This window comes from Cyclopterus lumpus, chromosome 19 (genome assembly GCF_009769545.1).
Source record: "Cyclopterus lumpus isolate fCycLum1 chromosome 19, fCycLum1.pri, whole genome shotgun sequence".
In the NCBI taxonomy this organism is placed as follows: Eukaryota; Metazoa; Chordata; class Actinopteri; order Perciformes; family Cyclopteridae; genus Cyclopterus; species Cyclopterus lumpus.
The window spans coordinates 12,611,679-12,634,739 of NC_046984.1; the positions used below are offsets into that span (position 1 = coordinate 12,611,679).

At 40.8% G+C, this 23,061-nt stretch overlaps 3 protein-coding genes across 5 annotated transcripts in view; 1 reads left to right on the forward strand and 2 right to left on the reverse strand.

Moving 5' to 3' along the window:
* LOC117748807 (testican-2-like) overlaps positions 1 to 3,751 on the reverse strand; it is a 36,066-nt gene extending 32,315 nt beyond the window's left edge. Inside the window, exon 1 of the mRNA XM_034558893.1 lies at positions 3,497 to 3,751. Coding sequence (XP_034414784.1) covers positions 3,497 to 3,673 — 177 coding nt within the window. The 5' untranslated portion in view covers positions 3,674 to 3,751. The remainder of the gene's footprint in view (positions 1 to 3,496) is intronic.
* Positions 3,752 to 7,778: 4,027 nt separating this feature from the next.
* On the reverse strand, positions 7,779 to 19,574 carry ascc1 (activating signal cointegrator 1 complex subunit 1). 2 transcript variants are annotated; one of them, XM_034558343.1, is made up of 10 exons: positions 19,187 to 19,574; positions 18,978 to 19,080; positions 18,774 to 18,871; positions 18,507 to 18,685; positions 18,248 to 18,381; positions 16,700 to 16,819; positions 16,477 to 16,601; positions 15,824 to 15,897; positions 14,321 to 14,465; positions 7,779 to 8,006 (listed from the first exon to the last, which is right to left on the reverse strand). In XM_034558343.1, the coding sequence occupies exons 1-9, from the start codon at positions 19,302 to 19,304 to the stop codon at positions 14,349 to 14,351; spliced, it is 1,068 nt and encodes a 355-aa protein (XP_034414234.1). In that variant the 5' UTR covers positions 19,305 to 19,574; the 3' UTR covers positions 7,779 to 8,006; positions 14,321 to 14,348. The 2 variants fall into 2 exon arrangements, with proteins under 2 accessions (XP_034414234.1, XP_034414232.1); XM_034558341.1 differs by lacking the exon at positions 7,779 to 8,006 and adding an exon at positions 8,161 to 12,682 and having other exon boundaries at positions 19,187 to 19,572.
* On the forward strand, positions 19,533 to 22,338 carry anapc16 (anaphase promoting complex subunit 16). 2 transcript variants are annotated; one of them, XM_034558345.1, is made up of 4 exons: positions 19,533 to 19,733; positions 20,023 to 20,180; positions 21,558 to 21,632; positions 21,728 to 22,338. In XM_034558345.1, exons 2-4 carry the CDS (start codon positions 20,039 to 20,041, stop codon positions 21,835 to 21,837), a joined length of 327 nt encoding a protein of 108 aa, XP_034414236.1. In that variant the 5' UTR covers positions 19,533 to 19,733; positions 20,023 to 20,038; the 3' UTR covers positions 21,838 to 22,338. The 2 variants fall into 2 exon arrangements, with proteins under 2 accessions (XP_034414236.1, XP_034414235.1); XM_034558344.1 differs by having other exon boundaries at positions 19,547 to 19,736; positions 20,027 to 20,180; positions 21,728 to 22,141.
* Positions 22,339 to 23,061: the final 723 nt, after the last annotated feature.

Here is a 23,061-nt window from a genome sequence, read left to right on the forward strand (position 1 = left end):
TCCAAATGTATTGTTTTCGGGTTCATATTTCCTCACCACACGCTTTAAAGCTTTTAATATTTTGTAACGTCGTAAATCAAAAACACGTTTGTCTCCACCTCATGATGTGTCGTGATTGGGTTGGTGACATTCAAACGTAACTGGTCATTGAAACTATGCACTTTATTTTTAGGTTTTTATTCATCATGTGAATTCTGAATCACATGTAGGTATAAAAATAACTTGTTTTATAAGTTACAAAAAAATTCTATATAAATATAATATTATTTAATCCAACCAGTACCGCTGTGGCCCACTAGATGGCGCTCTGAGGCCCACTTGTTGAGAACTGAGAATATTTAATTGCCTTCGAGGCCTGGACTACATACCACTACACATATTTGACTACACTCACACACACACACACACACAGTCGATAAAAAAAGTATCCACCCCCCACTGTGACTTTTTCATCTTTAATGGTTTCACAAGTTTACATCACAGCACATTAATTCAACTTAAATTAAACTGATGAACAGATTTGTTTTTTACTTTGACATTTAAGAGACTTTCTCTAATGATCACTTGCAAAAATTAATAATTAATCCTCTGGGATTCAACATTTTAAATCAAGAACAAGTCAGAGGGAGGAACGAGTGGTAAAATGATAAATTGGTTAGTTAATACATTAATCTGTTTGACAATCAAGAATTTAAGAAATGTACCTTTTGTCTAAAACAAATAAGGTACAATCCAAGCTACAACAGATCAAGAGATGCCATTGAAAATGGATCAATTGTCAATTATCAAGCAACAAATCAAACATTTGCTGGTTCTTGCTTCTAAAAATGAGAATATGTATTTCTATTCTCTTTATCCTTGTAAATGCAATATTGTTTGATTTTGGACTGCTCATCAGAAAAAATCCTGCGAAAACCAATCAGTCTTTTAACAATTTTCTGAGATTTTATAAACTAATAATCAAATAGTTTCAACTAATCCTGTCCTGACGGACACGGTACACACAGTACACACAGCGTCCTCGTAGAGTATATGTATTATAATCCTGCCATATATTTTGTGAGCTCCTTTTAGCTGTGGGCCCCTGTAATTAGCACCACCATTCCCCACATCATTAGAAGCACTTGTGTCAACTAAACTGCGCCATTTAATAACTTTTTGAGGGGATTGTAAATTAAATGAGGCGAAGATTTCCTCCAACATGTTGTATGTGTCAAATCCAGAATCCAGACGCAACTAAATTCAAAGCACCCAACCTCTAGAGAAATTTAAACCAAAGCTTCTCAGGACAGTGTTGGTGTTTGCCCCAAATATTCCGCCAAAAGCCCCACAGAAAGGCCCCATCCCTCCCAGTTCTTCCCCTGTAGCACCAATCCAGCTATAACAGGCGAGGCAAACCGCTCCAAAAACTAGCCAAGAAAGTATGCAAATGTGCATGGCAACAGCAATATGCAATTTAATAACTAATTCAACCACAAGCTTTCTACGCCCCCCGGGGGTCCAGGAGAGAGGGTCAGATTCCTGCATGCTCCAGAGCACGGTGAAAATGTAATGCAGCTACTGCCTGGTCGACATTGATAAGACAATCTGTCTGAGGTGATACTTCTCAGCAATGAGATCAAACGGTCCGTCTGCTTGTCACGGAGGAGGCTCGGATCTGATGACGGTTGCTAACCAACTCCTCCTCCGACATCCTTCACATCCTCATTCCTGCCATGTGTTCCGTCTTATGGTACCAGGGAGGTGTCACACACCCGATTCAATAACCTAATGACCCTTCACCAAGCTCACAGTCTCCCCATCTCACGCATGTATCTCCTGCTGGTTGTGTTTTCGAATGTGAGAGGCATGGCGAGGCATGACGATATAAAATCTGGCACATGATTTAAATCAGTGAGGACCAACAAAATATACTTGAATCAGCTGTAGCACAATACAATATGTATTCCTCGATTATGACCGGTAATAAACTTGTGTGTATACCAGCACAGATTTAGCTATTAGAGATGCACCGATCCAATGTACAGCATCAGTATTAGCATCAATACCAACCTTAATAAATGGATCATGTGTCAAATATCATATCAAATTCTCGTGAAAAGAGAGAACATGTATCAAATGTACTGACATTGGGCAGAAAAACATTAACTTAATTGTCCGATAGGGTAAATCTGTTTGAATCAGCCAGTTGAAACACCAACATATGTAATCAGATCATCCGCACTAACAGTTTGATTACAAACTGTTCTGACGTAGATATTTCTGTGATATCTGTTTGTATCAGACCACTGTGTGTAACTGTGTAAATATCCTTGCTTTATCAGGTATTTCATTGGGTGGATTAACCAAAAACAAACGCTCCCATCTGGTTGTTTGATCCACTGATGGTATCTCAATTTGCATTTCTTTCACATCTACTGTCACAATATTGCCATCACGATGATTTTATTGATATCACCCACCCCTAAAATGAGTGTACTGGTTGGTTAAATGTCACAAAATGCCACTGTTTGTTGTTTCTCTCTGACAATTAAATGACTTAACCCGAGACCATATTCCATGGGACCAGGCATGACGCCAAATCAGGCCAGGGGTGTAAAGTGGGAAGTCCACAGGCCCCTTCCGCACCTCCAACAGCCCTACTTCATGTCCTTGTTCGAATTAAACCAATCTTTCGAACTTTCGAACCTCCATTTTGATCTCGACCTGTAAAATGTCATGATCGCGGTCGTGACCCTATTGTGTTGAAAACATAGAATGAAATCTGGACAACAAACAGATTCACGTGAGAATAAAACGTTTGTTCTTTTATTCTTGATATTTTTCATTTGAAGGAATAAACACCTGACGTTATGCTGCTGTGAGCACTACATTTTGTGTGCAATATTGCTGACGAATGGGTATTGATCATTGAATCACTGTTTCGGAATATCAGTTACCCAGAAGGAGCTTGGAAAGACTTGTGGCCAATGTGATAGATTTCCTCTGAGTTGCATTTGATTCACTCTCGAATAAGAAGGTTAATATATATATATATATATATATATATATATATATATATATATATATATATATATATATATATATATATATATAGGAAGTGTCTATTCTACCATAAGAAAATCATTATGAAATAGCAGACTGCTTGGCATGCCAGCCAGCTGATGAAATGTAAAAAAACGAGGCACCTTGCCAAAGACAAAAAGGAAAAAATAATAATTGATCAATCATTCCATGAGACACGCGCTTACTCTCTCCCACAATATGTGATATCTCCATCTTTTGAAGTATTTCTGCACCACAAACTGCTACCACTGCGCGCGTGTGTGCGTGTGCGTGCGTGTGCGTGTGCGTGCACTTCAGTGAGCGGCAGTCAGCTGTGCGCAAAATCACCTGAGCAAACAACCCGCGTCACCTCCCCGGACAGCATCTCAAGCAGCGCGAGGTGAGATACCACAAAACACGCCCGTGCAATCACACGAAACACCGCACTCACGTCTCGGAAGCGATTCCAGTGTTTCATCTTACGCCCGTACTGGGAGATGGTTGACAGCCATTGCTCATCTTCCATGAAATTTCCGGCTTTTCCTGCCTCTTTCCCACTTTTCACGTCCACCTGGAGCGAGAAGCCCACCAGCAGGCAGAGGCACGCGACGACTCCTAACGCGACCATGTTGCTCCGGCAGTTTGGGATGTGTCTCCTACACTGCTGCTGTCCTCGTGCCGAGGATCCTCACACACGACTGCTGCTGCCGCTTCAACAGACTGAATAGAAATGAGAAAGGGAAAGAGGGGGAGAGGAGAGGAGGGGAGGAGAGGAGAGAGGAGGAGAGGAGAGGGGAGGAGATGAGAGAGGAGGAGATGAGAGGGGATGGAGAAAGAGCTAAAGGAACGATTAGATCCTGCATTCATCTATTATTTCTGCTTATACTTGGTTTCATTACTTCACTGTCTTTTTTTATATATTTATAAGCAGCCCACACACACACACGCGCGCGCGCGCGAACACACACACACACACACACACACACACACGCACACGCTGCAAAGGAATCATACAAGTGGAACAGATGTTTGTTTGTTTGTTTTTTTGCAATGAGGATCAATCAGACTTTTAATTATTGTATTGAAACGTTTTTGGATGAAGACCAGTTTGTGAGACAATACGCTCTCTGAGTGACTCAATTAAACAATATGAAAGAAACGTGGCGAATAGCTGCAGTTAATTTAATACCACGAGGCAGTGGTGACCAAACTGGGCTCCGTGGATTGCTGAAGGTCCCTGAAGGACTCCTCAGTGGCCAAAAACCAAATGAGGTTAAATTTAGCTTAACGTGCGTGATTTTGTTCTTAATTTTGAGTGACTCAGATCAGCAGTGTCTGTACAGCATCTTACTAAATCTTATGAAATACATGGAACAAACCTTTATAGTGATTCATAGTCTAAACTTTATCAACAAGTCATGTTTGTGTGATTTATTTTGGGAACTATATGTTGAAACAGCTCATACTAATACAACATTAAATCTCCGTTGAAAGCAGTTTGTTCCAGTCGTCTACTTCAGCAGCAACATTATGGTATGTAGAGTGAAATAATCAAATCCAACACAAATGCAACTTTTTTTATTCAATCTTTTCATTTGGAGGTTTCAATGCATTTTAAAGACTAAATCCAAAGGAAGAACCATGCTTTTTCCATAAGAAATTAAATCATAGCAGAACAACATTGACAAAAAGGCAACTAATGATTGTTTTCATTATCAATTGATCTGCTGATTATTTTCTGCATTAATCTTTTGATATATTAAAAAAAAAAATTCAGAAAAATCCCCATTTGGCTGCATTTTCTAAAAGGCCTTCAAATGTTGTCCAACCAACAGTCCAAAAACATATCCCATACCTACCACCATAATAAAGTCATACCACGGCCTATTACGGGCCTGTGTCAAACTATACCCCTATGGCTCTTGTTATAAGCTAATATTGAGCTTTATCAGTGCATATAGCAAAACTAATATTCAATTAAATTAGCACAAAACAGTTGACACAGAAGGAGCCCGGAGCTTTTGGGGGCAGTCGCCTCCTTTTCCCAGTTGGTCGTACTACCTCGGTCACACTATACTGCTTCAAATCCTTGTAAATAAGATTTCAAGGTTCAAGGCAGGCGCTTAGAAATATACATGGATAACATTTTTATACAAGGTTTAGGCCAATTTCTTCACAGATGGTACATGCCTTTGATTCAGGGAACATCTCTGGAAATCCAAAATGTCTTGCTATAAACATCTCATGGTGGTGGTATTTTATTTGTATTGTCTAAAGAGGTGATCATTTATAACCATTTCATTCCTTGCTTTTCTCCAAAAAAATAAGACCACATTTTTGTAAGTGGTGCATCAAACATAAAACTGTCTCATGCATTGACACACACACACACTATAAATCAGCAACACGCAAGCCTGCAGGCTTTTGACAGCAAAACCTTGAGTCCTTCACACAAATAAAAAAACAAAACATCTTTCATGCGCTTAAACAATGATTGTTTGCGCAACACTATAACGGATGGACCTGTGGAGATGTTAGATGTCTGATAAGGCCAATTAAAGCTGCGGCTGTGATGCTACTTTTTCTCCAAGAAGAGATTTGCTGCACCTGCACATCATCAACCCAAACTCTCCGTGCTCTCGTTCCCTTCCTTCTCCATTTCATCCCCATGAAGATAAACGTAATCCAGCACTCTGCTCACATCCTTCACAGTGTAAGTCTCCCAATATTGGAGTCTGAGTATAGCCAGGGGCAGCATCTTGCTCCTGTGATGCTGATGAGCCGGCCGACCTGACTCCGACTCTGGCATCAAAACAGTCGATGAGGCAGATGCTGGCTTTCCTGAGTGTGCAGAGCTACATAATCGGAAAGCAAGGGCAGCAAGAGAACTGTCCCGCAGCGTCAGCCAGCTGTGCATGTCAACAGTGCGAGGTGCCGGACATGGAGAGGTCGTCATCAGTCATGTCGCAATCAGGACAAAATGTGCTGCAGATTAACGGTCACACACGCTGAGCTGGGAAGCGTTTGAAAGGACTGTGTTCTGCATTTCCCCTATTAGCGTTTTAAAGATTGTTTAAGAGCAGAGACGTTATCGGTAAGCCATGTTTTTTCAGGGCTCTGGTCTCCTGAGGGAAAATCCCACGTGTGCCAGAACAGCATGTGGAAAACATGTTGATGCCAGCGTTGAGTGGTTCTTATCTTAACATGGTAATGTGCAGGGACGAGAAGACTCAAAAGGAATTTATAAATTGCAGATAGGTTTTATGAGCTTGGCTCTTTCGCTCCATCAATAACTGAATTGACCAGCACAGTGACCAGGAACCCCGAAGGAGTACTGGACCCACATCGAGCCCTTTCTACACTTACAGTAGGCAAAAAGGATGTTGTAGCATGTTTGTGCTTCACTGATCACATTGAATTCTCAGTCAGATCAATGTCTCTAACAGTGTAATAATTTCAGCTGTGATTTGGTCCCTCCATCTCTTTAAATGCAGCAGTACCAATCTGAGATCAGCCTAAATGCCCAATTTAAATCACATCTATTTACTGAGATTTTATAAGTGACCATTTGAGCTTCTCAAATCTTGTGAAGAATCTCAGACGAGGGACCAAGTGTGCGCACATCCAGGCAAAGACACTCAGTTGCAAGAGGAAAACATACTTAACTGCAGGGCATAAAGGAGGCTTGGATCTGTAAGATATTCTTCAAGAGCACCAACTATTCATTTGAAGCACAACCGTGTGCAGATATTATTTGTGGCCTGCAGATATTATTTGTGCCCTGCAGATTAAAACCCTCAGATGCCATGAGCACCTTGACAGCCCTTCTGTGGCTGAGAGGCATGTGATGCTCTCGTTGAATGGTTAAATAGCAGTTCTTATTTCTTCCAACGATGAGATGCTCAAACGTACGTGCCGAGAACGGCGATAAATACATATTCATCTTTAAACCATGTAAAGAAAACACAGAGGACGTGACCAGAGGTAATAACAACTTGTAAAAAAGGAAAAATCTTGCACACTTGGTAGGTTATATAGCTAGAGGCAGTTAATGTTGAGCTATTGAGCTTTTAGAGTACTTATTTCTGGAAGTGAACTCACAACAACTTGTCCGCATTTTTCTTACAATTTCCATTCGTCGTGACTGTCGTTGCTATGTAAGAAGATGACTTCCCCAGAATTATTAATCCCACCTCTGATGGATCGACTGTGGCTCCGAACGGCCGTCAGCTGCTCTCCACCACCAGAGACCTCAGAGGCTGGATACAAACGCCTTAATCTTAATCACTGAAACCAGTGTGTACACGTTGTCGCATGAGGTATCGCTGAATCGATTATATTTTAAAAGTGGAAGCACCTCCACAGAACATCTTCTTTTACACATTAGAGTTACGCTGTGGATGAATGCCTTTAATTGAAAGGGGATTAACTGATGTCATCAGTCCGCCGTGTTGTTGATTAAACTTATCTACACCAAGCATGATCAGTTCACACGCGGAGGAAAGCTTCATTTGAACAACGTCAGACAACAGAGCAAGCGGTACAGTTTGAAGTGTTGCTTATCTGTAAATATGTGCCGTCTACGACTGTAAACACAAACCTTTGCCATCTTAGAAATAGCTCATAAGGCTCAACAGGAGCTCCTCTGCGTATCAGGGCTGTATATATTCTCACATGTTGGATCACTGCAGGAAATCCCGGTACACGTGAATTAATTGCAACAGGCTACGGGGTGGATGCTTCACACATTTATTTATTCCTGCATTTAAACAGAATGTTGAAATGAGTCAACTCCATGTTCTGACTGATGACAAAAAATATTCAGCAAAGACACACTGTTGTGAGTCCATTGATGTTCGTCATGTGATGTTTCCCCACAGTGATTCACAGTCAACTGAGAGTTTCTTCATCAGCCAGCCACACTGAACACTTCTCATCCTGCTGCCATGTTCATCCGTGACCTGCAACACAGTCAGTGATTAATATTTGTACTCTACCCGAGGGCAGCAGATAATTATTTTATTATCTACAATGACTGCATTTGATTGGGGGGGGGGGGGGGGGGGGGGGGGGGGGGGGGGGGGGGGGGGGGGGGGGGGGGGAAATAGGGAAAAATGTTTAAGGATACATCAACATAATTGTTTGTTTTGCCTGACAAACAGGCCATAAACAAAAATACGTGCAATTTTAAATGACAAAACAAAATAAAGCAGCAAATCCTCACATTTCAGACGGCTAGTGAATTTAATTCAATGTTTAACATGTTTTTTTTGATAAATGGAAGAAAAAAAATTAATCAATTACAATTGCTGATTACATTTCTGTCTATCAACTAATCTAAAAATCAAATACTAATGACAGTTTACATTTATTTAGCCAGTATATTAAGGAAAAGCCAAAGATTAGTGTAGTGTGCTGCATTGAATCACATCTTTTGCATTGTGTTTTGTAATTTACGTGTATGTTCCGTATGTTGTTATTTTTCAGCCTGTACATTAAGCCATTACATAAAAACTAAACAAGTTCTGCTTCTGCACTTCTTCCACAGCAGCCACCACGGCCTCTTTGTGGACAGCGACTGCCGCTGTAAAGTGTTCAGAAAAAAAGACGTAGCCTGAAAGCAAGTTCCTGGATTGGAGAACCATCAAAAAATAAAACCACATCGGGAGGCATTTTACAAGTAATCTCGAGTGACTTACAAGCTGTAAGTGGAGCTGCTCGAAACGCATATAGCTCTAATTCAATTGGACTCAAACTGGGTCACACAGCTATTAAAAGTGCAAAGTTAGTCGAGAGCCGTCTGAAGGCAGCTCGCATTTGCCAGGAAAGTACTGGAGCTACTGGTTTTGTACTTGCGGGCAGCTGCAGCAGGGGTGGAACAGAGTGCAGCATCTTTTTTTCAATTAAATGTACACAGCAGAGAGAAGCTGGCTAATATTGGGAACTCTTGACATGCTCAGTCTCTAGATGATTTGTTTTCGGTCTGCATATCCAGTTTATAAATGACAAATCCCCCCCCCCCCTCAGTTGTACTACTCTGCATCCTTCCAATATGAAACAGCATCACGTGCTGTGTGATGGGATTGAAGAGGGTGGATAAAACACTTGAGGAGAAGTCAGGAGGAGCATTTGTTTCATGGTTTACAGCTTCCGATGCGGAGAGAGTTTACAGCAGTCAACTTCTGCATATCAAATCTGAGGCCATCATCGCGACTATCTGGTGAACGTACCGGAGCATTTAGCTGCTAAAGAGACAGATATTTGCCTCGTGAGCTGCTGGAGATCAAAAACAGAGATAAAAGGAGAGTGAATATTGTTCGTCAGGTGGACAGAAACACGACTCCAAAGGAATGCTAATGCTGCTCCTTGTCTGCTGTAGGAGGAAATGGGTAACACCGCTGCAAGGTGATGATGATATGTCATTTAATATTTGGGGTTTATAGCTTCTCCCTCTGCCCCCAAGCATACAGACAAATATATTCATGCTGCTTTAATGCCCTGACTAAATTATTTACAAATTAAACTGGCACAGATATAAAAAAACAGATTTCATTTCAAGGTGAAACAATCAATGATTTAAATAAACGGTTAATCATTTAAGCAAATTATTAACCAAAGAAATGCCCAAATATTCACTAGTTCCAGCTACTACGATGTGAGGATTTGTTGCTTTTCTATCATTGTACATTCAATATCTTTGGATTTTGGACTGTTGGTCTGACAAAATAAGCAATTTCAAGACCTCATCTTAAAATGTGGATTATCAGTATTTTCTGACATTTTATACGCTACGCATTTATCCACACAAATAATAGAGATGAATCGATGATAATAATAAAAAATAGTCGCAGCTCTATTTAAAACCCTCCTAGTGCAAAGTGTACATAAAGTAAACAGCAGCTCAGAATGACTACCTGCTGTTCAAACACTGGGCTTTGTGCCTCCAGCAGTAAACAGACGTGGACAGCTGCAGGCAGCCTTCAGACTCAGCACTCTGAATGATAAAGAGCTGCCGCAGCGATCACCTGCCTCCTCGCTGGAGACACAGATTAGACGTTTCAAATACTCTAGCCTTGGCCGTCCTTCAAGGCCGTCCGTGCCCATTAGTGACAGAGTGATTAGTGTGACATTCAAACGGCGGTGACACTCGGGCTGGAGAGTCACATCCAACACGAGAGACCACTCAAAAGGAAGGCGCGCTGTCATATTTCACCGCTAACAATATCCAATTTGAGAGATTCGCTGACTTCGTCGAGCCGGATCATTTGTGGAGCACCTTTTTAACTTCTCGTGGAGAGACGTGTTTGATCGATCAAAAGATCCTCTTAAAACAATCTGAGGATTCAAGCTTGTTAAGGGGGAAAGCTGATACCGGACCGCGAGGCTACCTACTGAAATGTCATCTTAATGCTTCCCCGCTGTCAAGTTCACCCTTTCAGTTAATTGGATTCGGATCAGAATATCCTTTGGACCTGATCAACATTGGTGCTTTAAAAAAGGCACAGATGGGTAAAACTTACCGTGACCTTAAGAAGTAATTAGCCACTTCAAATCAATTGAATGTGTGTTAGTACTGCGAGAATACAAATCAAAACATATCTACTGTGTTCAAAATGCCACGTCTGTCAAATGGCATCTTTCTCTGTGCCAGCAGATGCTAGCGCCGGCTCCTCTGAATGAAAGCTTGATTTCTAATCACACGATGAAAAGTGGTATAGTGCGGTTATGAATATCAAAATCCAAAATGTGCGGAAAAAAAAGTTTGACAATTGATCAAGTACGACCTATTTGAAAACAGCCTTTGCATAAAAAAAAAAAAATACCAACTTTGAAAACTGGCCTGAAATTAAATATGCAAATTGGATAGAGACCTAAACAATACTTGGTTGAGATAACGCAAGACTTCAGCTACCAAACATGAATTAATTTGAATAGCTGAAAAGGTTCAATGTAATTTTTTTATGGACTCATCTAAGCGATTGCTTTGCTTTCATTTTCAAAATCACAACTTTTTCTTCCTACACTTTTAACACACTTCTAAAAAATGTTTCAAACCCAGCTCCTGAGTCTCCTCAGATATAAGGATGCAGATCCACAAAAAAAGGTCCACGGTATCGCAGACAGACACCGAGGTCTCATTGAGTGGAACGTATACTGGAACTCTCAAGGGGTCAGGTTGGAAGCTTCCACAGCAGGCAGCACAGAGCTGACTAATTAGGGTGAGAGATGTGGCAGGGACAGAAGAAATATGCATGTCGGGAAGTGCGTAAGCAAGCTCACCCACACAGACGACAAAGCAACATGACTTTGTTGAGTCAATGGAAATCATTTCCCACAACATATTTAAATCTGTAGCAATCAAACAAAAAAACTGAAAGTAGCATTTCTGTTAGATTTCTAAATGAAATGTGACTAAAGTGCATTATTATGGCCGGCCATCAATCATCATTGCACCGAATTCATCAGACAAAAACGCCAAACATTTGCTTGTTCCACCAAATGTAGGAATCTTCCACAGTTTTATATCTATTATTACATTCGACATATGGTGTATAACCCACTTAGAGTTATAGGTGTTTGTAATAACATGATGAACGACCACATTGGGAAAACAAACCCGTAATAATATAATATGTCTTCATAGACCACATAATAAACACATACAAATTTCCTTATAGCTGTTTACAACTACATTACAGTGTTTTATAAACCATTTATGACATCTTTCTATTCGGTATGAGTGTTACCCACTTGTTAACATTTTATGATTGTTAAATGAATCGAGAAAATGATGAAAGAATTTTAACAACACACATATGGCCATTTTACTAAAACATCTTCAAATCCACAAACAAATGAAAGGCACTCGGTGTCTGAATCTGTCTGCGGATGACGTACGATCCTTCGTGTGTGTTTTCAGTACGGTCATTAGTGAGGACATCTGTCTAGCACATCCTTAATCATGTCCCTGCCAAAAGAGGCGAGGACGCACATTCTCAATGAATTTCATTAACTTGCAAATCACCGTCTCTCTCTCTCCCGCTCGGTGTGCTTATGAGCAAGTGGTGGCAATTCCCAGAATCCTCTCTGTATCTGTTACCTGAGAGTGCCATTACACAGGATGTGTACTCCTGATCCACAAACGAGCACGCTCTCAGGAGACAGGACAGGATAATTAGGTGCCTTTCGTGGGTCGGATAAGACACATTTTCAATGTCAATGCATGGACGGCCCAACTGGCTGGCTGTTGCCTGATGAGGAAATTTGCATGTGCCTGTGTAATGGTGTCTGTTGACATAGCTCCAGGACAACAGGAGGGGGAAAAAGGGAGTCACGCCACAAGCTAAATTAGGAGGGTGGACAGCATGGGATGGCTGAGCTGACAGACAAAAAGCACCCTCAGTTTCTATCAGTGTAACTTTTGGCCGGTCTGCGATCGCCCTCCTGCATGCCAAGCAGAGCACATCGCCAGCTGAGGGGAGGGTTGAAAAAAGCTCCATGACGGAGAGAGAGAGAGAGAGAGAGAGAGAGAGAGAGAGAGAGCAAGTGGCCGGGCTCTGTGTCCGATGTCTGTATTCACTGACACACTCGACAGACGGGAGTGGGAACAGGGTTGTGGCTTCATGTGGGGACGGCACTGATAAAAGAGGTGGAGAGAAAAAAACAACCCAAGACTGGTGTAATAAATCATGTCAGTGACGCATTAACACATTCATGAGGCAGCGAGAGGAAATGGGTAACACTTGGTTATGATCATTGTGAATGCAGAATCTTTCAATAGCTATGAAAGTTTGGATATTTCTTGTAAACTTCCCATTTCCTAAATATTTAAGTCACACTATCAAAAACTAGCAAAAGCCTGAGTTCTTTCAAATATTGGTTGAAGTAAGTTGAGAAAGGTCGGATCAGCTTTATGAGCCGTCATCGTTGACAGGTGAGACTGTGCAGCAAGAGCTCTTCCACTTGTTAGCCATTACCAATGACTTCCTGTATGACCGGGCTGAATGCATATGAAACAAACCGGCCAATAATCTGACAAGGATGCACAGGTCAGGGCATTTTAATAATACCAGGTGACAAAAAGTAAATGTTCAACCAGTGGTGGAAGAAGTACTCAGATCGTTTACTGAAATAAAAGTGGCACAAAATAGTAGTAGTTCTGGATAAAAAATGTAAATGAATTGTTGTCGACATTGTATTGCATTAATGTGTGAGCAGGATCTTACAGTTGGTTAGTTACATTTCTATGAATACATCATATCATACAAGTAAAAATGTGTGTGCCACAGAGCGGTGGCTCGGCGGGTGAAGCACTCAGCTGCGTCATCACTCGCCGACTAAGAAGGGTGAGTGATGAGTTAACAGGCAGTCTGGAAATAAAAAGGGTGCTTTGAGAAAGTGTGAATCACCACAACCACCGAGAGGTCTCGGAGCATGCAGCCATAACTCGCCACCCCAAATAGGGTGCAGTTTGCTGCAACAGAATGAGCCGTGGACAGACGCAGAGGTGCACGCTTACTCACAGACGAGAGTGATTGCATGATCCTCATAATACAATATTTAAACCTGAAATGTAGGGCAGTGAGGTATGAAGTAGCAAATCAGATGAACTTCAAAATTAAGTACAGTTCTTGAGTAAATGTGATTTGCTACTTTTGACCCGTGTGTTCCACAAAATGTCACACATTATATATTTGATACATCTTTACAGAATTCTAAACTCAGACAGGAATCTGAGACGAGACTGATTTAAAGCTTCTTGTCTGACTTTGTATCTTCAACAATCCAATTTCACACACAAAGTCAATCACCTCCTCTTCTAAGAGAATAACAGAACTGACATTGATCTACTGTGACTGAAATTAAAAGCTATCCATTGTGAACAAATCCCCAAACATGCAAAAGTAAGTCAAGACTAAAGTAATGAGTGTTGTTTTTAATGTCAATTCTCACTTCTTTCATATTTCCTTTTTGACTGCCTGTTCAATTAAAAATGTATTTGTCATTTGTTTGGATGTTGTTTGATTCAGACTCCCTGACAAGAACCGAAGATTTAAGTACAAAAACAGAAATGTGCATTTCAGAGTGATTTTGCATGCATGCATCATCTTTTGAAATTTAGTCTGAACTTTCAATAATTCCGCACTTGGAGCAATTCTTTTTCTGCATAAACTGTTCCCAAAAAGTAACAACCCTATGCTGCCACCTACTGGACAACACCGTAAAGACCACTTCCATATTCTGCTGAAAGCTTTCTTCATTATTAATTTCCCACCTCAGAATCTGCTCAGTCCTGTTGAAGCTCATGAGAAGTTGGTGCTCCCTGCAGTGGTGTAGTAGCCCGAACAATCGGTCGAATATCTCTGAGACAGCAGGACAGAATTCAGCTTAAACTCTCCAAATCGATAAGCACCAAATTTCTGTAATGAAAACAGCAAATACTTTAAATAATAAAATAAAAACACCACTAATACAAAACATCATCATCACACCTCATCTGAAGATACAACAATATTTCACAATATAAAAAGTGGTCCAACCATTTAACGATAAAGAAAAGTCAGCACGTGTTATAAAATACGACCTTACTTAAAAAGTCGTGAGAAATAAAAGATAAACTGTCACTCATAAACATGACATTACCATGGTTAAGGGCGACCGAGCACTTGCTAAGCTCCCCTGTGTCATTTTCATAGAAAAGAAGATGAAGGATTTTGCTATTGAAACAAAGATCTTCTCTGACTCCGAGAGGAAGGTGAATTTCAGAGCTTTGTTTTTTTTGCTTTTTATCTGCAGGGTCAACTTAGTGTCATATTTCATTCGTCGAGCACAAAGAAACTGCACCTGAAGGTCTCGCTCTGGCAAGTGCTGCTTTAAGAACAAAACCAAACTTCTACACAGGTGTTTTATTTTTCCTTAAAATAACCGGCAGTACATCTTTCTACCAGCCAATATGGTTTTAGCACCTTATATTTTAGCATTTTTGGTTAAATGTTGGGATCTTATCTTAAGCAAGCACTGATAAAATTTGAAAACACAACGAATGGTTGAAGTTTGTTTTGATATGATTTGTTTGTTTGTCAGCATGATAAAGAAAAACTTCTTGTCCGATATCCATGAAACTTGGTGGAAAGGTGAAGCACGAGCCGAGCACGAAACCATTCAAGTTTGGGAAGATAAACGCAATATTTATGGAGACAGCCTTCTAGTTATTTTGTTTTCATTGCAACATTACAATGCCTGTAACACACCGTAGGACAAATAAAAGCAGACATTTATTTGGACATGTCAAAGTAGGGAAGAGCACATGTGTGAATAATTAAATGAAAGATAGTTGAAATCAATTTAACTGCATCGGTTCCTGTTTCACTGTCTCGTCTTACTGGGACACTTGATGTAAACGGAGCCATCGTTATTATTTGTAACAAGAACCTCACACACTGACAGACTTAATAAGATTTAAATACTAAACATGTTTGTGATATGAAACTGGGGCGACCATCATCAATCTAATTTTAAGGCGTATTATTTGGCAAGCGCGTTTTATCCAAACAGGGCTTCAAAAGCCGTGGAAATGTCGACCAACAGTGGGAAACCCCGTTTACAATGTGTTGAATGTGCAGATAGTGTGGCACAGTATTGCTGCAGGTCAATAGTTAATTTGCACATATATTTAACAAAACATTTCTCATAGTTTGTCATATTTAACCAAAATGTCTGGATGTTTGCAATCCAGCAGTATTTGAAAGGGCAGGCGGGAGTAACTATTTCCTCTAACCTTTAATATGTTTCTGGCATCAAACGCTTCTCGTTCACTCATGGTTTGTCTTCTGGCGCCGCCCGTGTCTTCAACTGGAAAAACACCGGAATGCAAAAGACAAGCTGAACAATGTAGGAAAACCAAAGTGTCTCTCCTGGACAAATAAATAGGTTTACTTGCTGCTAGAAGGAAACAGCAAGATGTCAATCAAGGTCATTTTGTTGTGAAAAAGTGGGCTAAAGAGAACGAAAGAAACCTGGATTTTAATCGTTTACATTCTGGCAAACATGACCCCTCCCTTGTGGGGTGTTGTTGGTCAGCTCAGTACAAATTTGAGAACTGGAGCTGGACTTTATCCATGGACAAAATGAATGAAGCCATTGTCAGAGTACTTGGAAAACATGCCGCTTGGAGCACGTCAACAGAGCTGTGGCCAAACGGAGAACTGGCTGCCTGATGCTTATCTTCAGGAATTTGTTATTGTAATTAAACATTCAGCTTTGTCCTCACTGCAGCTCAGGTCCAAGCTCAGAGATAATGAGGGGACATTGGCAAATAGGTTGAGTGCAGGAGCTACCAATGTGGTCACAGATCAGTTATCAGGTCGATAACCTTGTTTTTAACCTAACTACTGGCACATCATGTTGCATGCATGAAATGTCGTCCTTTACCCGTGGAGTCCTTTCTGAATAGAGTGTTCATCACAGTGGCGTGCAGCTTCACTCTGTCCCATTCTCTGACCATCAGCCCTGCAGAGACAAAGTGCTCTACCAGCCGGTCCGCAATCACCTGCAACCTTAAGAGCAGCAAGGAGAAGAAGAAGAAAAAAAGTGATGCCTCAACTTTGTGAAGTTATGGCGTTTTCCCCACATGATTTGTTACCGATCCACTTACTTGTCAGATCTGTCTTTCACATTGACTTTGGCATACAAGATGTCCACCATGGCTGGGTCATCATTCATGTACTCTATACCCGTCACCTCCAACGGCAGAGGCTTTCCCTCTGTGATGTCTCTGATGGGAGACAGCGAAAAGGAGATTGCAGTGATGGCTTTCAGACACTGACTCTTGAGCAATAAAAAGTATTCTTTCTTTTGAATGTGACACTGAGTGCACTCATAAATGTATCTAATCCAATCATAATAATGAAATCTAATCATCTAATCCAGAAATTACATAATCTGATTAGATATTAAAGAACAAATCAGGTGTTACTGTTTTTTTTCTTATTGACACCAAATTCCATGAATACGCCCAAACTATTAATGTAAGTCCGGGTCTCAATAGGTTCCAATTTACCCAACCTTATCTGTGGCACCCAGCCAAGAGTCTGTTTGTTATTACTGAGGATGATGATCTTTAAAACTGGTTACAAATAGATAATTTTTATTTATTTTTTAAAGGCTCCATAATGTCTGAAAAGATGTGACTCAAACAGGATGCGGACGACTTTCTGCCGTGGATTTAGCGTGAGTGAACACTACCACATATCTCGATATAGAGACTGAGGTTTGGCAGTCAGTTTTAAAGCGTGTCCACACGTCATACATTTGTACCCGTCACAATCTCACAATACACAGTAGTACACAGAGTCCACTGATCTAACAGCAAACTAGCTGGCAACTATCTTGGCACTGATCCAAATTGTCATACATGTCATCTCGGACCAGCTAATTTCACTGACATGTTTTGTACTTGTGCCCTATCTTTATTTTGGAAGTTTGTTTTTGACCCACTCTGACATCCACCCCTCACCCGTAGGTGGCCTGTTTAGTGTCCTACTCACTGACCATTCATTGTCATCCTCTTTTGATGACCTTCCTACGTTTAGCAATTTGTCACATTGTTATTCTGATGCTTTGGAAGAGTTCCCACTTGGTTAATACTACCTCTATACGTGTGTGTGTGTGTGTATATATATATATATATATATATATATATATATATATATATATATATATATATATATATATATATGGTATTAGCCAGCTAAGATTTCGTCAGTCGATTTAGTTAGGCTTTTTAATGCTGAATGACTTAGTTAAATAAAGAAATGTATAAGCACATCTCTGCTAAACACAATATTTAAAGTGGTGCTTTTATGTAATTCTTTGGGAGTGTTAGATAACTAAAACCTTATTTCATCAAGGACGGCCGTAATATAAAGACAGTGCATATATACACATGCTCATAGTACTTGTTTGTAGGATACCACCAGATTTATGCTTTGTCAAAATCCCATCCATCCATCCATTTTCAATACCGCTTATCCTCATTAGGGTCGCGGGGCGCTGGAGCCTATCCCAGCTGACATAGGGCGAAGGCAGGGGACACCCTGGACAGGCCGCCAGTCCATCGAGGGCGCTTTGTCAAAATATATATTATAAAGCTTTTTACACTGTTTAAATTTGACCATAAAATAACCTTTTTTTTGGCAAATACCTGATGAAGTTTTGGCACTCTTGGAGGTGTCCGCATGCTTTTCTCACTTCTGTGTCGTTTAACAGAGCCAGGGTGCCGATTGTCAGGTGAAGCTTGGCAGGGTTCTGAAAGATGCTTCCCTCTACTCCATGATCCTATACATCAGGGAACAACAACAACAACTAGTGAATATTCAATTTCTAATGTATTGATCTTAAGCCATAGGGTACATGGCCACCACTGGCCCTCATCAATACCACCCATGTTCCTTCTACAGTACCTGCGAGCACTGCAGCAGCACCTCGTCTTTAAAGCTCAGGAAGCCTTCTTGAATTTTGGGATCATTCAAGTGAAACGACAGGAAATGCGTGAAAGGCTGCTTCTTCCGGAAACTCTCAATGAGGACCTCGACTCGTGTGACAGCAGATGAGACTGCAGCTTTATGGGACCCTGTGATAACTGTCAGGCAGAAGGAATAAAGTTGAGGGGAAATCTTTTGTTTCAGGAACTGTCATCTCACCTGTTTTAAGACGCTGTCAATCCTCACCAATCTGTCCTTCCACTCCTGGTTTTGGGATGTTGATAGATGTCTTTGTGTCCAACTCCAGACGTCTGCGTGTCTCTCCTTTTTTCCCAATGATGTATCTGCAGAACAAAGTGTGCTGCTTAGAATCAAAACCTCTTGTGCTTTTCAAGTTGGGGATGATACCGAACAATCAAAACATGTGCATTTTGTAGACAGTTAACTCACTTGTAAAGAACACTTGGGACATCGATAGCACAGCGGTATCCCTTATCAGTCTCTTCAATGAGGAAGGCATCACAGGTTTCCTCAACTGCAAAGTCTTCACTCTCTAGACACACAAATGTATTACTGGTTTATTTTTGTTAAGAAAGTGTGTCTGCTGCCTGGCAGCACTGTCTGCGACGTCATAGATACACTAACAGGACTCGAGTTACCTGGTGGTCCCATGTAAGACACATCTTCTTCTTCCTCCTCATACTGTTCTTCCTTTATGATATTCCTTCGGTACATTCTCCCATTTATATTGATGAGAGCTGGACGTAAAACTTCCATAATGTCGCAATTCTAACCGAACAACAGAACTAGCGTTATATATCTCTTAAATGCTCGTCGGTAAGCAAGCGAACTATTAACCGAAACATTAATACGCTTATGTAGTATTCATTTCATTTGCTAGCAAGTTGCTTGTTAGTTGACGTTCACGTCTCTTTTTCCCTGCTTTACGGCAGCCAGGGGTGTGGGTTCATGTTTAGTAGATTTACAAACAACCTCTCCGTGAACGTTGACCGAGGCGAGCCATCCGCATTGGTTTCAAATATGAGGCAAGATGGCCGTCATTTCAAACGTAAAATGCTGTCTTTTGTCGTAAACAAGTGGCAAGAAAAAGATAAACAACATAACCAACTGCACGGCTTCAAAGTCGTTATACATTTACGTGAACGTCGACGGGGAGTTAACATTATATTGTTTGGAGGGGGAAAAAAGGTAATTTATTGTCATGTTTGGTCGGGGAACATTAATGGTGAATGGCCGTTGCTCACCAGGACAGTTAGCTTTCCTGCTAGCCACTTAGCATTGTTGTCGCCGTTAACTTGCATTCGGATTGTAACGTTACAATAAAAGCAAAGAAATCAACCCTAATAACTTCAGCTTAAGTCGTGTGTGTCTATGGTGACATCACAGCCTGTGGAAACCAAAACGCGAGCCTGCCATACTAATGCTTACCAACGTATAACAACAGCACAACATGTTTTCTGTGTGTATGTGTTTTAAAGTTCTCCAAGGCCATGGCAGCGTCTTCTTCGTCCTCCTCTGCGGGAGGTGTGAGTGGCAGCTCGGTGACCGGATCTGGGTTCAGTGCTTCAGAGCTCATCCCCCCAAGAAAAGTCCTGTACACGTATCCTAAAGGTGCAGGTGAAATGATGGAAGGTAAGATGAAACGCAGCCAAAGGCGTCTGTGCATTCATGCTGTGCATTCATTTTGTTCTAGGTCATTTACATTGAGAAAGCACTGGGACCCTCAAACAATCATTGCACTTCCTGAGATTTGATTCCAGTGCATTTCACATTTACATTTAGGTCTCAGAACTAAACAACTGTTTTCTGAATGAAATGTACAAACCAAACTCTGAAAAAACGATGAGTGACACCAACCTGGGAGTTTAATGAAGTCACATCACAAGTTGTCTTCAAGATAAAACTCCATACCCATTGCCAAAATGTGTCTAAATCAAGCTTTGGGTCTTGCAAATGTCTGCTTTACCAGAAGCCACATAGAAATGTCTGTATTGGAATAAAAGGCAGTCCTGCTCGAGCTCAAATACACTCATTCATGTGGTTAGTTTGGCTTTTGTATAAAAGCACAAAGTTTGCAAGGCTAATTAGAATAACTGCCTTGCAGTTGTTTGCCTTTGCCAACCAGTCAAGTTGCAGTTTACATCCACCTCTGTCAAAAATGTCCTCCCTTCATCATTTTATCCTTGTAGACATTTGTAGGAAATTATCTTGATTAGCATATTCATTATTGAGTTATGGCCAGAGGTCACAGTGACCCTGACCATCGACCTTTGACCACCAAATTCTTAGGACTGGACCCGAATATTCGACTATTTTGATTTTTGTTTGTTCGGTAGGTATTTGGTTTTCAATTTTGGATCATTTGTATGATTTATTCCCTGTGTTATATAGGCTTACAATTATATAAACTGGAATTAAGAGTGATATTGATTACCTGTCAGTTACTGTCAGTGTCACTTCACCATTAAACATAGATTGGAGATGGAGCAGGAGCATGAAACTTCACTGAAATAGAGCCACGCAGAGCATTTTGTGACAAAGTGACACTTTATGTCACCTGTTCGCTGGCGCACAAAAAAGGTTTGGACATGTACCTACATGTGTTTACTTGCTTTCAGTTCCTCCATGACTTGGAGTACAGTCCGTCCCACTCACGTGGAACAATGTAACATTTATCTTGCAGCTTTACGATTTGTCTTCTTCAGCCAACAATTGAGTATCTATACTAGGAAAAACAGTAACAATTTGATGTTCGCTCACTGGCATGGAATCCAGTTAGGAAGAGGTGTAACACAGCGATGAATAGGACTGCAGTAGTGCCATAGGCGTTATGCTTTTCCTCTTTGTTTATTTCAAAACTCTGAAGGCTGAAAACCTTAATATTTCTGAATTTCTCTTTCTGGAGAAGCAGGAACGCTTCATTTGACACTAGTGAGCTATTATCTTTGTGAACAACAAGGATTTAATTACGTCTTAACTTCCTCTTTGCTTCTGTGTGTTTCTTTTTAGATGGCTCTGACAGATTTTTATGCGAGTCTGTATTCAGCTACCAAGTTGCCTCCACACTTAAACAGGTCAAACACGGTAAGTCAAGTAACTATATATGCAAATTGTGTTTATTTTGGTTGATCCATGACAACCTGGTTCCTTAATAAAGTAAGTACTGTGTTTTCTTTCAGATCAACAGGTGTCTCGAATGGAGAAACTGGCAAGCTTGGTGGAGGAGCTGGAGGCAGATGAGTGGCGGTACAAACCGATTGAACAGCTATTGGGATTTACACCGTCTTAAATAGAGAGACCCTGAGGCCTTTGGTTAATAATTCAGCCAAATTAAATTAGTTTATTTCAGTTCCTAAATTATATTCCTTTTTTATGGTTTCATTATATATTATAAGTGTGAAATATCAAGAGATACTGAATGTGTGATTTATCACTTTGACTATTGTATGAGTGGTTCTAAAAACTATTGTACTTGGCATACTATAATAAACCACTGTCAACAAAAACCTCCTTGTTATGTGCCTAAAGAATTAAAACTGTTGTAATAGATTTCTCAACTGGTTGAGGCTAATAAAGGTGTTTTTCCAGTCCAATCTGCTCTTAGCCTCAGTGATTTAGAGAAATAATATATTTCGTCACATCCCCTGAAGTGAGGCATTTTGTTTCCACATGGCTGCTCTGTAACTCATAAATCTGGAAACCTGCTCAGTCTCTCCTCAGTGCTGCTTACTCCAACTGCACTTGGAGCGAAACAACGAGAGCTTGTAAATAAAGCCATACTTGGACATTTCCCTGCTGTTTGTGTGTGTGGTGTTTTCTAGTTTGTTATAAACCCACTTCCACGAGTTCATTTCTAACATCTCGACGTTCACCTAAATCTTTGCGCTGTTGTTATTTTTCTGTTGAAAATGTCCACTTCTTCTGTTACTAAAGTGAGCTGAAGTCTGTGCTTGTATCTGTACCACTCCTCTGCTGTGTTGACGGCGAGGAAAGGCGCTGGCCTTGGTGTTTTGCTCAGCGAATGAATGTTTTCAAACAAAAGAGGGGTGGGAACGGACATAATGTACTGTTCTGGGTGTGAACATCGAAGGACGATCCTGGAAATAACAAGACACGCCTACAGCCGCAGCTTACATTTCCTTTTTAGAGTTCAGAAGTTCGTTTTACATCGCACTCGAAGAAATTCACTTTTCAACTTGTTTTGCTCATAGTTTGGGGAGAATGTTTTCTGGTGTTGCAGGATTTGCTGAAGTCTTTTAACTTTAGTTCACATCTGTTGTTATGGAAAAAGGAACACACTCTCTCTCCCCCCCCCCCCCCCCCCCCTCCCTCTCCTCAAAACCTTCTGATGATGACTCTTAATTTATTACTTCCCCCTCAGAACATGTTGTACCTACGCATGTTTACGTCTTTCGGTTCCTCCGTGACTTGGAGCACAGTCTGTCCCACTCACGTGGAGCAATGCAACATTTATCTGGCAGCGTTACAATTTTTTTTCTTCTTCGAGCAAACA

What these genes read in the sequence shown, in the direction of transcription:
- ascc1 (XM_034558343.1), bottom strand. Translation starts at nt 19,304, where the DNA reads ATGGAAGTTTTACGTCCAGCTCTCATCAATATAAATGGGAGAATGTAC. An exon ending in TGCTGCTGCAGTGCTCGCAG is followed by an intron (nt 18,382 to 18,506) that starts GTACTGTAGAAG and finishes CCTGATGTATAG; the next exon opens with GATCATGGAGTAGAGGGAAG. An exon ending in GAGTGCCAAAACTTCATCAG is followed by an intron (nt 16,820 to 18,247) that starts GTATTTGCCAAA and finishes GTCTCCCATCAG; the next exon opens with AGACATCACAGAGGGAAAGC.
- anapc16 (XM_034558344.1), top strand. Translation starts at nt 19,569, where the DNA reads ATGAGGCAAGATGGCCGTCATTTCAAACGTAAAATGCTGTCTTTTGTC. An exon ending in TGCAGGTGAAATGATGGAAG is followed by an intron (nt 20,181 to 21,557) that starts GTAAGATGAAAC and finishes GTTTCTTTTTAG; the next exon opens with ATGGCTCTGACAGATTTTTA. An exon ending in ACTTAAACAGGTCAAACACG is followed by an intron (nt 21,633 to 21,727) that starts GTAAGTCAAGTA and finishes GTTTTCTTTCAG; the next exon opens with ATCAACAGGTGTCTCGAATG.